A 14,368-nucleotide genomic window follows, 5' to 3' on the forward strand; every position below is an offset into this window, starting at 1 on the left:
TGTCCCCGAAAGCCTATATCTCTTTAATCAATGCTCAGACCTTCTTAAAAACAAGTCAGAACGTGTGAAATATCACCCTGAACAAGCATGAAAATTTTCAGACAGATCGGACAAAATTTGCCTCTATAACAGTTAAAAAGGTGAAAATGATATGAATTAATGGCATGTTAAGCCAATAAGTGGTATTTTACTGCCCCCTGCTGTTTAAAATAGTCATTTTCTCATATTGGTATTGGTATCAGCCATGGTAAATCATGATAAATGATGGTGTGTGTGTGTGTGTGGTACAAATATAACAAAGGTTTTATTTTCCAACATGAAAACAAACATAACAGAGTGCTAGTGCACAAACAATAACCGACAATGATAATGGATGAGAGGGGAACTTAAATACACAGATCAAGACAAGGACAACAGGTGACGGTTATGATGATGAGGAGCAGGTGATGATGAGGAGCAGGTGCAGGTGATGACGACAGATGGTGAATGTGATGAAGACAGAAGGTGAATGTGATGAAGGTGAATGTGACACCAATATCACTGAAACATTTGTGTGTGTGTGTGTGTGTGTGTGTGTGTGTGTGTGTGTGTGTAGCATTATTGTGTGTAGCATATGTAGCAAGTATGCATTATTGAGTTAACATGGAAACACTGGTTTGCTTTAGTGCAGAAAACTGGTCAAAATCATGAGGTTTAAAGTGAAAGTGAGCCAATAAGTGGTCTTCTACTGCCCTCTGCTGGCCATTCTACTTATTAATTAAATTTTTCCACATGTGCTTGCATTTATACTTGAATACACACTAAAAATCACTTATATAGCAATAACTATTATAACACAATCATATTTTGTCAGTGTTAATCACTTTATTTGCACTGACACTTCAAATAATTGCTAGTAAATCAGGCTAGAAACATGGTAAATCAAAGTAAATAATACTACATTGTCGTTTATCTCCTGGTAAATAATACTAGAACGTGGTATATCATGGTAAATCATGGTTAACTATGCTGTGTGTGTATGTGTGTGTGTGTGTGTGTGTGTGTGTGTGTGTGTGTGTGTGTGTAAGCATGCATTGAGTTAACATGGAAAAACTGGTTTGCTTTAGTGCAGAAAACTGGTTTAAAGTGAAAGTGAGCCAATAAGTGGTCTTCTAGTGCCCTCTGCTGGCCATTCTACTTAATAATTAAATATTTTACATGTGCTTTTGCATTCATACTTGGACACACACTAAAAACCACGTATATAACTAACTATTATAACACAATAATATTTTGTCAGTGTTCATCACCTCATTTGCACTGACACTTCACATAATTGCTAGTAATGTGGTTAATCATGCTAGAAACATTGTAAATCATAGTAAATAATACTGAAATGAGGTGTATCAAGGTAAATCATGCTAGAATCCTAATAAATCATTCTGGAACATGGTATATGATAGTAAATCATGCTAGAATCATATTAAATAATTCTAGAATGTGGCAAATCGTTGTGGGAGGAGCCTATTTTACTCAAATGGCTATAACTCAAGAAGTAAATGAGATATCTTCACCAAACTCAGTACACATGTGTATGGGTTCAATTTGAGGTCACAGTAAACAATTTTATGGAGATCGGACCATAGGTGGCGCCATAACTGTTAAAAAGCTTTAAAACAATATATATCCCATGGCAAATTGCCTGTATTGGCTGTAAATGGTCTTTTCCATCTATTATGTCAGTGGTTACATGCTTGCTAAATAAATCTTAATAACTTTTGATGCTTTTGTGCTTAAATGCCTTAAAGGCCTTAACTGCTTGAACCCCGATAAATGCTGCTTGCAGCTTTAATTAATATTAATATTGTTATTATAAACACCTGATCCTGAGATGCTCACGTGTAAACATGCAGAACTTACATATATTGAATTAAAAAACAGCATTTGCAATATGATAATTGCACTAAACCACATTGCGATTTCGGTTTTATTTAACGTAATAGTGCGGCTCTATTTCTATGTTTCATACCTAATTTAACTACAAGGAGCCAAATAAAACAAAGCCGTCTTTTCCTCAACATTATGCTGTTTCTCTTTGAATATGGAACATATCTAAATGCGAAAAGCTTTTTTCCCCTCAAGCACTATTCTGAAATGACCCGTTACCAATGATCTATAAACCGTTGAGTTTGGTAGTGCATGAAGAGTCGCAGTGAGAAGCATCGTTAGAGGGCTTGTTAAAACACACCGTGCACTTCATTGATTCGCATGGTTCAATATAAACAGCTTTCACTGCCATCTGAGTTCTCCATCAAGAGTTACTCAAATCATGGATAATAAAACGCATAACTAATAATCCCATGGTTTCTCCATTTAATTAAATTTTCATTCAGTTACATTTTTTTCACCATCTTATGGGAAAATGCAGGAATGCAGGAAAAAAAGAACAATGCTTAGGAGCTAGTCGCTTTTTTTAGGGCAGCAGTTGAGCAATAGCTCTCTATAAAGCGATTAGCTCTGATTAGTCATTTAAAGAGCGTTCACAAGAATACAAGATGACGTTTTTTGGAGCAGGACACTGCACGTTCAACACCCAACTCTCTGAAGTGGAAATATATTTTCCATCATTTTTAAGGGACTTACTAATCAAAGCGGAGACGCTGTTCAGTTTTGGATCATATGGGCACTTTCCCTTCCCAGAATCCTCTCTGCCGGGCTCCAAATGGAACACGTATTCCTGAAAGGGAAAGAAATTGAAAGCAAAGATTAGATCTCTCTGTCTTACAATCAATAATCCAGAAAAAAAACACTGTAGTCTTCAGTCCTCAGATCCCTACAAAACATGACATGGACTTAGGCAACAGGGTTAGGCATGTGACAAAAAAGACTGATGCACAACAGTGAAAGAGAGAAGCAATGATGCAAAATGAACTAATCTCAGAGTTGGATCTCTGAATATAATGCGCAGATATAAAGTTTCACTATCCAAACTTCTCTGCTCGTCCGTAGCCTGCAACACCTGTCTAATCCTGCACAGCGAGCGTGGCGGAATGGCTTACTGACACCGGCCCATCCCAGCATCCCTCGGGCATGATATAGAAACACTGACTGACAGGTATTTGGATGTGCGATTTAGGAATTGCCACGAGCGTGCGCTGACATGCCCCGGAGACTCGCCATGAGCCAGATCCTTAAGTTTTCTAACCCGAGATTTTCCTTTACCGTCAAAGATGCAGATGGAGGAGTGGAAGACATTTCTAATCTTATCCATCAACATTCATTTAAATGAGAGCGGAAAAGCTGTCAAAATATTCAGTGCTGTCCAGCTTTAACAGATTCCCTTTCACCGTTATTAAAATCAACACTGCAGAAACAACGGCGCTGGCAGATCCTTAAGTGCCTTAAATTAGAAATATTGGTATGTAAAAATTGTGACAGATGCCCTATATTCTTCTGTTTGGCAGAGGAGATTGAATGGAAATTATAGTGAGCTAAAAATATTTTGCGACAAACTTTTGTGAGAATTACCTGAATAACCATTTCTAAGAAAAGTTTTTAAATGTCTTATTTCATACATGTGCTTGCCATCAGTTCAAGCCAATTTTTTTTGTACTTGTTTCTCTAATGTTGTTTTTCCCTCACTATGTTGTTATTATTATTATTAATATGTATATGTGGTATATGTATATTATGTACAGGTCACAAGAGGGTCAAGCGCTTTTTCTTGTGATGTGAAATGTAGGACGGCTAAAGTATTTGAGTAATGTTTAGCTCTGAAGGTCTATTATTTCCTCTGCTTCTTTGTGTTTGCTCTGAATCAACTGCCTGTGTGTGTGTGTGTGTGTGTGTGTGTGTGTGTATTTAGCATTTACTTTGATGGTATGAACATTATGTATTGCAAGTTAGTTAATCATAAAGAAATAGCAAGGTCCAGAAAAAAAAGAAATAGAGTTGCGAAATATCTTACAAATTAACTTGAAAAGTTAGGTTAGCAGGTAGAAAGGGTACAAAGAAAGAAACATTTAACAAGCTAAGACACTATAGAAGAACAGAAATTAAACAAAGATCAGCTATTAGCCATTAAGACATACTAAAACTAAAAGAAAGTGACTTAATGCACACAAAACAAGATGTGGGCCACAGAACAAAGCTTTAAAAAAAAAAAAACATGTTAGAAAGGCATGACAGTTAGAGTCAACAACAACAACAAAAAACTCCAGACATCAGACAGATGAGACGGAACAGGAAAAACACAGAGGAACAAAGAGCATGCAGGTTAATGCATCTTTAGACAACGGGGAGCCAGCAGCAGACGTCCACATCCGTGTCCCACCTGTAGTCCTGTCTCATCAAACACGATTTCAGGTTCAGCAGCACGACTAGTTCTTCCTCTGGTCTGGGGCATCTGGAGATGCATGGCCGTCTAAAACACAACATAGTTGCATGATCTATGATGTTACCCACTTACCAAGTAAGGTCCCCCTTTTTAGCACCCCCCTATATATAAAAAAAAAAAAATAATATATATATGGACAATAATCATGTGTGCCATGTATTTTAAAGCTTTGGGAAGTGATCTCCAGTAAACAGTATAAACCAGCCTTAAGGTGGTTTAAGTTGTTCAAGTTAGTCCTCCAGTCTGGACTAGCTGGTCAGCCAGCTAAAAAGTGTCTAAAACAGTCTAACAAATCACATGGTTTACTGTATACTGTTTTTCATCATGTCCACACGGTTCACTAAGTTGCCGAAGAGAGTTAGTGTGCGAAAGATATTAGGCACTATAGATATCTTGAAGTGTAAATCAAAACCCGTCTGGGATTGTGGTGTCATGTGTTCGAGTCAAGGGTGTTATCGTAGCGTGCTGCTGTCGAATGGTTTGACCATTATGGGTTGCACAGCTGGCTTTCGGAAAACCCCAAAAATCAACATTGTGAGTCAGCACGTCTGCTGCGGCCACATGTGTTTCTTTCAACATACTGTCTTGGGTACAGTCTGAATGCAAAGCATGGACTAGCACGCCAAAGACCTGCTGCAGTTGGCCACATCTGGATGTCTTTGGGTTAATGTGCGTCTGTATGTGTTAGACATGATGTGTCATGCTCATTGGCACAGACATGGAGATGTTTGCCTGGCTGGAGGACTTTGTGGACGCAGTCTGTGACCCAGGTTTCCTGTCTAGAAAGAGCAGGGTGTTAAGGGGTATATCACATCACCTCTCAGCTCTTGTACCAACATTCACACGCGGAGGGCATTAAAAGGATGTGTGCCAGTTAAAAATTCCTGGGAAAAGTTGAGGCAATTCATTATGATGGGAAATAGACCTCCAGCACCATACTGAGACGCTATAATGGGAGCTCCCAAAGCATAACACCCTACATAATACTGCTTTCAGAATTAAAACTGGGAAATTATAGGAATAATTCTGTCATTATTAACTCGCACTCAATTCCAAACCCATGAGACTTTCTGAAGAACATCTAATGGAGGTATTTTCCATACAACTAGTGACTACAGCTGTTAATCTCTGAATCAAAAAAAAAAAAAAACTGACGGAATCATTGAGTCAGTGAGTTAAATCAAAGACTTTAGATATACAAAGATGGTGCACTCATATTACTACTGAAATATACAATTTATGGTACAGTTCGTGTCCGATTTTGTTGCTGATTTGAAATATGTTATTTAATTGAGAGTTCGGCAAGCCGTTTTTGAGATTCCAGGATTTCCCCATTCAAATAGATAGGACTTGGTCTTGGATGCCCGGAATAACTGCCCGGATATGTTGCAAATATGGCCGCTGAGTGAACAGACTTTCCTTGAAAGGGACTTTGGTTGAATTCCAACTTATGAACAAATCTGTTCACTCTTGTTTGTGAAACGAATCAACTATTTCACTAACAAGAACCATCTAAAGTTAAACATTTTGAACAGCAGTACAAAGGCATTTAAATGTAGTTGATTCATTAAATGGTTCATCATAAATTATCAGTAAACACTGACATTTAAATCTGTCCGAAATAAAACTTTGTGAAGGTTTGAGATAAAGTTGCAAAAATAACTTGCATTTTCGGGTTAATTATTTCTTTACGAAATGCATCGCTACATAGTATAAGTATAGGTGTGATTTTATAAGTGTGTGCGCGTTAAAGAATAAAAAGCCAACTTCTGACTTCTATTAATTCTATACTTTAAACGTCCCTGGACCGTCATTAGAGAACAAGTGTTGTGTTTAGAGAGACAAAGTGCTAGCTGTACAAGCAAGGGTCCTAAAAAGGCAAAGAGGGTCCACAGAGTGATGCCTGGCTCGAGCGAAGAAACTCAAGCTCCTCAATTAAAGAGTAAGACTAAACAGGAGAGAGAGTTATAGTGCGCTGGGGAAGGCAGCTGTGAGGGTGAACGCCAGCCAACACCTGGAGGGTTTTTACCGGGGGAAGGAGGTCACACAGGGGGACGGTGAGTGACAAATCACTGTTGATGGACTGTAAGAGTCGGTAATGGATAGATTTGTGGAGAAATCTGGAAAAGGCGTATCTATTAATACAGGAAGAACACCTGTGCCCCACAGGTATCCAGGTGTACCCGCTACGTTTAAGACACACCTCTCATGCCCTGTTACCCCACTCTCAGAAAAGGCTATTTACCATTGGCTTGCGTCCTCTGTTGACATAAGTGCATATTGGGTTGTAGGCGCCCGTCCCGCACACGTACAAGTGCGTCCTGTTCCATGGCTCGATCAGACGGATGAAATTACCACACTCGCCCTGAGAGAGGAAACAATCACGTTAACTATTTTCACACATGTCTATGACAGACTGAACAAAAGACCCATTAGGCCAGACATTAAAAAGCCAGTGAATTTACAATGTGAGTTTTATGGCTTTTAGCTCACATTAGTGCTATGTGCTACATGCTACCGCTAAATAAACTTTAAGAAGATATAAACATTTGAAATTTAGTCCTAAACTTCTGGGAAAATGGACCAAAATGTTGATTTCTGCATGCAGAGGCATTTGGTCCAAAAACGAGAACTGTACCAAAGCCAAAAACATAGTATGCTAGTATGCATACACAGATGCTAATGTTTGACCAGCACATTCAGGTATTCGGGTAGCTAGCTATAAACATGCCAGAATTTTAACTGATTTCAAACTTATACTTCTCAATCTGTTGCTCCACTCTCACTGTAGTTGACATAAGAGAAAACAGCTGTAGAATACTTTGTAATATGATAGTTTATCATAACACTTAAATATGATGCAGTTGCACCATTACTTTTGTTCTGACATACACTGCCTTTCAAAGGTCTGTGGTCGGTAAGATTTATTTGATCAAAAGTACAGTAAAAACAGTAATATTGTGAAATGTTATTACAATTAAAAACAGTTGTTTACCATTTATTATTGAATTAAGTCTGGTGATGCAAAGCTGAATTTTCAGCATCATTCTTCCAGTTTGCAATGCCACATGATCCTTCAGAAACATTTTAATATTCTGATTTGCAGCTCAAGAAACATTTCTGATTATTATGTTGAAAACAGTTGTGCTGCTTAATATTTTTGAAGAAACGCTCTGATGAATACAAAGTTCAGAAGAACAGCATTTATTTGAAATAGAAAACTTTTTTTAACGTTTTAAATGTCTTTACTGTCACTTTTGATCAATTTAATGCATCTTTGCTGAATACAAGTATTCATTTCTTTGAAATCTTACTGTGTTGTTTTTACACAGAATATTTTTCAGGCCTAATACTATCCATCACTAACTAGCAACCGCATGCAGCTAATCATGGTTTTGTTGGCAGTTAATTTTTTTTATAATTTCATGTTTCAATAGGAAATCACAGGAAAGAATAACCCAACTACTTCTTTGTCTTTAAACTTAGGACTGGAAGTGATTTCAGCAACCCTATGTTAAGTTCAAAAGAGTCAAATCAGCTATCAGAAAAGCACCTCTAGAGAGCTACATGTGGATTCATTTCACAGCAAGTGTATTCAACATTATGAATAACTCATGAGCTGTGGTAAAACCCATAATGTCCCACTACCATACCAGACACTAAGTACCATACCAGTGCACAACCAAACACCCCCTTCCCTGCAGATGTGCAGATGATCAGGTGAAGCTCACAGTTTCTTTACCAGACCACTAAACCACACACCCAATTCCATATGTCCGCAAATCCAGGAATTTGACTGGTTCAAATTCGTTTCATGCTGGATCTCGCATCTGTTTTCCTTCTCTGAATATCTATGAGTGCATGTGTTTTAGTGTGTGGTGTCTGACCAGGAGGGTTGAGGTTTGTAACACATATATTTGACCTCAACACTATTCCTAAACCTGAATATCTCACTTTCACTTCATTTATATCAGCATATATATAGCTTGAGGGTTGTAGACCCTGACCAAATGGTTTTATACAAGCAGTGCATTTGTAATGACATATACAGCTAAAACACAAACTTTAAGCAGATTTCACATGCAAAGCCATAGAGTTTCATAAGTGAGAGCTGGCTGGAGTTGAGTTAAGATGTCTAAACAAAGATATTTTGCGAGCAAATGAAGACCAACTGTAAACTGAGAAACTGGTTGTGTATATTGTCATAACACTTTCTGTAACAATTCTTGGAGGTCTTAAAAACAAATGAGACAACATTTAGTTCCAGTCCTGTTATTTGATGGGTTGCAAGAGTACTATTCTTCGTTTTCACACTGTTCCTGATCAGAGTATGTGAGTGGTGTGGAAGCAAAGCAATTGAAAAAGAAGGCACTCACGTTTGTGTCTTTGCCACTTAAAATACACTCCGTCTTCCTCTGCGGGGAAACAGGCCAGTGTATCTGAAAGAGAGAGTACGAAAGAGAGAGAAGGGTCAATCCCATTTGTCACAACAACGACACACTATCTCAGAAACAATCCCATTTAACTCAACAACCTTTCACCATAATGAGCTGAACTAGCCAGGGAATGTTCACCCTGCATTTTTATAAGGCCCCAGGGTTCCCCCCATATCCAGGCTTTAGTTTTATAGAATTTAATAGTCAGTTTCCTGCATTGCTGTGAGCTAATCAGTAAAAAGTAACAGTGATACAGGAATGACCCTTGGAGCCTGTTGTGATTTAGGTTATGGCTTGTGCTTGTCCAGGAACTAAAGCCAAAACAGGGTGAACAGTGTGGAAAAAAGAAAGAAAAATAATTTAAATAAAAAAAGTAAATAATAAAATAAATACAAGCCTTAAAATTAAAACTAAACAGTTAAAAAAAAAAGAAAAAAAAGAAAAAAGAATAATTAATTATTATTTACTACTACTACTGCTGCTGCTGCTGCTACTACTACTACTAATAATAATACTTGCATAAATACTAATAATAATAATTATTATGTAAATAAATAAAATAACAAAAGTAAATACATAAATATAATAAACAAACAAAAATAATGAAAAAAATAAAGAAAAAACATAAATGTATAATAATGTATACATTTATAATAAATACATAATAATACATTTAAAATAAATTATAAATAAATAAATAAATCGCTCCATCCATTCATCCATTATTATTATTATTTTTAGTAGCAGTATGTAAATAAATGAATAATACAAAAATAAATGAATAAATAAAAATAAAATACAACAGTAAAAAACTAAATACAAAAGGAAACAATACACATATTACAAAACAAACCAATAATTTTTTTAATTAAAATTAATAAAAATGAAAACAATAAAAAATGTAATTGTAATAAATAAATGGAGTGTTTTGTGCTGGTTCTTACTATGAGTGGCTCTCGGTTTATGTCGTGAAGGTCCAGAGAAAGGATGTAGTCTTTGCTGCCCACATACATGCGGTCGTGATCCTCATCCATGCGCAAGATGCGATAGTCTGATGTGTTCAACAGGAAAGAGAAGTAATGGGCTGTACCTGTAGACCTCATATCTGCAGAGAGAGAGACAGAGACAATTCAGTCAAAATCAGACAAAAACAGACAAGACATTTAATGCTGTGATATTGTTTTAGAAAGATTTACATAGAAGTAAAGAGAGAAAGTGTTTCCACTCCCAGTTTTTTTTAATACGTCTCATAAAACCATGGTAACTTGAATATAACATATAACAATAGTTTTGGCTACAATTCTTCTACTCCATCTATTTCATCTAATTCAATTAAATTCAATTAAATTCAAATTTATTTGTATAGCGCTTTTCAGTTAGTTAATCATGTATTAATTTGATTAATAATGAGACAATGAGATACTAATGAGATAATCCAGAGTTTGTTATTGCATACACAAAACATGGCAAACTGTAATTATGTCTTCACGTTTTTCCATCAAGTCTTACAGAGACACATACGAACATTTGAGGTCTAGAAGATGCACCCCTTTGAAAAAAAAAAAATTCACCTTGTTTCCAAAGAAAAAGGAAGTTATCAAAAAAAAATTTTTTGTGTGTGTTAAGCCCTGACTTCATTTTATGGAGTGAAAGAATAAGATATTACAAATATTACAATTTTGGGCGTAAAGCATTACTCAACGGATAGTTAACAGACAGCAGTTAACCTGTTGTTACCATCTTTGTACACGCAGTTTCACAGAGGACAAGGAAAACACCCATATACACACATTCACACGCACGCACACACGCACGCACACACGCACACACACACACACCTCTTCTGTGTTTTTACCACTCAACACCCTGCAGAGATAAGATTACAAATAAATTCTAATCTTAGTAATTCATCAAAACAAATGCAATGTAAAATTACCGGTTTATCTGCCTGACAGGCCCCGAATTTACTAGCATAATACACTGATTAATCACATTACCATTGCTCTATTTGTATAGTTTGATTTAATAAATCCTTGAGCGAGGGTTGTGTTTTGAGGTCAGGGATTTGATTGACAGCTGTCCGAATGGTGTGTGAGAGCCTCCGTCAGTGAGATTATTTGTGTTTGAGCTCAAGCCGGAACAATCAATCCACCATGTAGACTGCATGAAGATAGACATGAACAGACAGACAGAAAGAAAGAGACAGAAAAAGCAAGAAAAGAGACAAGCGTAAAAGACAGAAAGGTGTGAAAGAAAGAAATATAGAAAAGGAAAAGAATGAGAAAGAGAAAGAAATAAGGAGAGAAAATAAGAGTGAAAGAACGAGCAAGAAAAAGAAAGAAAGAGCAAAAGAGAGAGCGAAAGAGAGAGCGAAAGAAAGAATAAAAGAAATAAACGAGCGAAAGAGAATGAAAGAAAGAAAGAATGAGCAAAAGAGAGCGAGCGAGCGAGCGAAAGAAAGAGAGCGAAAGAAAGAAAGAAAGAAAGAAAGAAAGAAAGAAAGAAAGAAAGAAAGAAAGAAAGAAAGAAAGAAAGAAAGAGCAAAAGAGAGCGAGCGTGCGAGCGAAAAAGAAAGAGCGAAAGAAAGGAAGAGCAAAAGAAATAAAGAAAGAACGAGCGAAAGAAAGAACTAAAGAAAGAAAGAACTAAAGAAAGAAAGAATGAATGAGTGAGTGAGTGAGTGAGTGAGTGAGTGAGTGAGTGAGTGAGTGAGTGAGTGAGTGAGTGAGTGAGTGAGTGAGTGAGTGAGTGAGTGAGTGAGTGAGTGAGTGAGTGAGTGAAAGAAAGAATGAGCGAAAGAAAGGGCGAGCGAGTGAAAGAAATAAGAAATCAAGAGTAAAAAAGGTAAACAGGCCCGACCACTTGCCAATAAAAAAAAGCAAAAGAAAGAGTGTGAAAGACAGAGTAAAAGAAAGTGCACAAAAAAGAAAGAGAAGTAAAGAAAAGAGCGAAAGAAAGAGAAGTAGATTCAATATAGTAGTTCCAGCTCCTCTCAGTAAGAGTAAAAGAACGAGCAAGAAAAAGAAAGAAAGAGCAAAAGAACGAGTGAAAGAGAGAGAGCGAAAGAAAGAATAAAAGAAAGAAACGAGCGAAAGAGAATGAAAGAAAGAAAGAAAGAGAGCGAGTGAGCGAGAGAGCGAAAGAAAGAAAGAGAGAGCGAAAGAAAGAAAGAGAGAAAGACAGAAAGAACAAAAGAAAGAAAGAGTGAAAGAGAATGAAAGAAAGAACCAGCGAAAGAAAGCGTGAGCGAAAGAAGGAAGATCGAGCGAAATAACTAAAAGAAAGAAAGGGTGAGTGAGTGAAAGTAAGAATGAGTGAAAGAAAGGGCGAGCGAGTGAAAGAAATGATAAGAAATCAAGAGCAAAAAAGGTAAACAGGCCCGACCACTTGCCAATAAAAAAGTGTGAAAGAAAGAGTAAAATAAAAAGTGCACAAAAAAAGAAAGAGCAAAAGAAAGAGAAGTAGATTCAATAGCAGTTCCAGCTCCTCTCAGCATGTCTGTCAGCGTCTCCTAAACATCTGTTTGACTGACCATCTTTCACTGAAGACAGATTAAGCTTTCACACACAAGACCATGAGCTCCATCATTACACACTACATGCCAAAGCTGGCACCATGATGCTGGGATGTTCTGAGTGGTTGTTAGGGTGTTGCTAAGTGGTTGCTTAGTAAAGTAATAGCACACTTCTCAATAAACCACACATCTTGAGTTATCATTCATGTCCGTCGCACAAACAGAGCATCATTAACGGTTAATACCTAAGGTTAGGGATCTGTTCAAATCTTTGCCTCAGCAAGCAGCTCTAATAAGACCGTACAGCCAATCTGTCCGCCACATAACCTAAATATAACACTTCCACAGGATATTCTCCACGTGTATTCAATGATTTTTGCCGAGCCGTGCAGCAAATCCAGTTCCTGAAGCCCTCAAAGAAAACACTAGTGTTTAAAGTCTGGAATGTTCTACTGGGAGGGGAAAATGTAAGTTTACTATTGTTGGAATTCAAGTATGCACTGTGTCTCTGAATGCACAAAGCTTGCTTCAGCTCCAAGGCTTGGCATATGGTCGAAACCAGAGTAAATACGGAGCGGAGGCTGTGCATGCCAAAAAACTAAATGCTACTCTTATCTCCTCCTTTTCTTGTTCTCTCCCTTGATTTTCAACTCCCTCCTCTTTCTCGTTCTGTCCTTTTCTCTCTTGCAAGACAGAGGGCCACCTGTGGAAACAAGACCAACTGGCTAAAGATCCTTGTACTCCAATACCAACAGCTCCATGTCTATCTGGGATCTATCCGGACACATGAGCCGACAGCTTCCTTCAGACAATATCAGGCTAGAGTCTACCTAGAAGGCAATACAAGCTACTACCTACTATGGTGTCTGATTTGGATTAAGCTAAAGACAGGTCAGAGAGACTGATAAAACAGCAGAGGTGCTGAAATATTGCAAGAACAACCACAAATTTGATCTACAAGGCCAACGTCTACCACAACCACAACATTCTTCGATAGATCCTCTTTCAACCTTTAGGTACAAGACCTGTGAAAATCCAGTCAAGTGGATCCAGATAAAGCCTGGAGGAACACCATTGCCCGGTGTAGTCTTAGTGGCTAACTACTGGGGGGTCTGTTTTACACACATACACACACTGGGGACTTTGTGTTGAGAAAGGCCCCTCTCTATGCTTCGCCTCCGTAGCATGAAATGGCCTGTTGGAGGGGAACTAGAACTTGGTCCTGCTAACGAGCAAGTAACCGGACCCTTACTTGCACTTTTTAGCCTTTTTTTTATTTTAAACCCCTCTCTCACGGATACATGCCCACCCTGTTTCTTTGCATGAGCAGTGTAGCAGGAAGAGACAGAGGGATATTCGTTCCGAAATACGGCTGCTACGTTCTCCTCCCTCTCTGCTTTTACATTCTCACATGGTCTTGTTCGCACAGAGTTTCTCCAATCAACTGAAAACCTTTTTGCTTCCTTCACGCCGTGTGCACTGTTAAACCCTAGGGAAGGTAATGTAACCTGGTGTGGGTATGTGAGATCAGCTCTAATCCATGCTTGCTATACATGATGGTACCAAGATCTCCAGAACTGACCTCTTTCTTCCTGACTGGCTTTTCCATTTGCTGGCCAAAGACAATCACAGCCATGCATGGCCACATCTAAGACCGAACAATGGGTCAACTCTGCTCCAAAGCCCACAAAGGTACATGTTCCCATAGCATTACAATCATATGCTGTCAGATAAAGTCACTTCCCATAAGACGTTCTTTTACTTAGTTGCATTTAACTCTAGTATGGTTCAGTCCACGGACCTTCGAAAGTCCACAATGGTCACTTTATTGGCTGCAAAGAAGACTGCCCAACTACAGAACATCTGGCTTAGTTGCTTTCAGAAAGTGTGCTTGACATTGGTGTTACACTCAAGAAGTGAAAAACTATATACAATATTGTTCTAACAATGGCAAAACTACTTTTCCAAAATGCTTTCCACTTCTGAGAGACATACAAAGTTCATATTCAGAGATTTTTTTACTGTATTACAAAGACAAAACAG

General features: G+C 37.8%; 1 protein-coding gene across 2 annotated transcripts in view; it reads right to left on the minus strand.

Moving 5' to 3' along the window:
• Positions 1–14,368, minus strand: part of sema3fb (sema domain, immunoglobulin domain (Ig), short basic domain, secreted, (semaphorin) 3Fb) — a 161,408-nt gene that overhangs the window by 115,577 nt on the left and 31,463 nt on the right. The window contains exons 3-7 of one of the 2 annotated variants that reach the window (XM_084395713.1): positions 9,756–9,916; positions 8,752–8,814; positions 6,621–6,740; positions 4,313–4,402; positions 2,623–2,716 (exon numbers count right to left, since the gene is read on the minus strand). In XM_084395713.1, coding sequence (XP_084251839.1) covers positions 2,623–2,716; positions 4,313–4,402; positions 6,621–6,740; positions 8,752–8,814; positions 9,756–9,916 — 528 coding nt within the window. The remainder of the gene's footprint in view (positions 1–2,622; positions 2,717–4,312; positions 4,403–6,620; positions 6,741–8,751; positions 8,815–9,755; positions 9,917–14,368) is intronic. The other variant, XM_084395714.1, reaches the window with a different exon arrangement.

Source organism: Rutilus rutilus (assembly GCF_951802725.1).
Source record: "Rutilus rutilus genome assembly, chromosome: 22".
NCBI lineage: Eukaryota > Metazoa > Chordata > Actinopteri > Cypriniformes > Leuciscidae > Rutilus > Rutilus rutilus.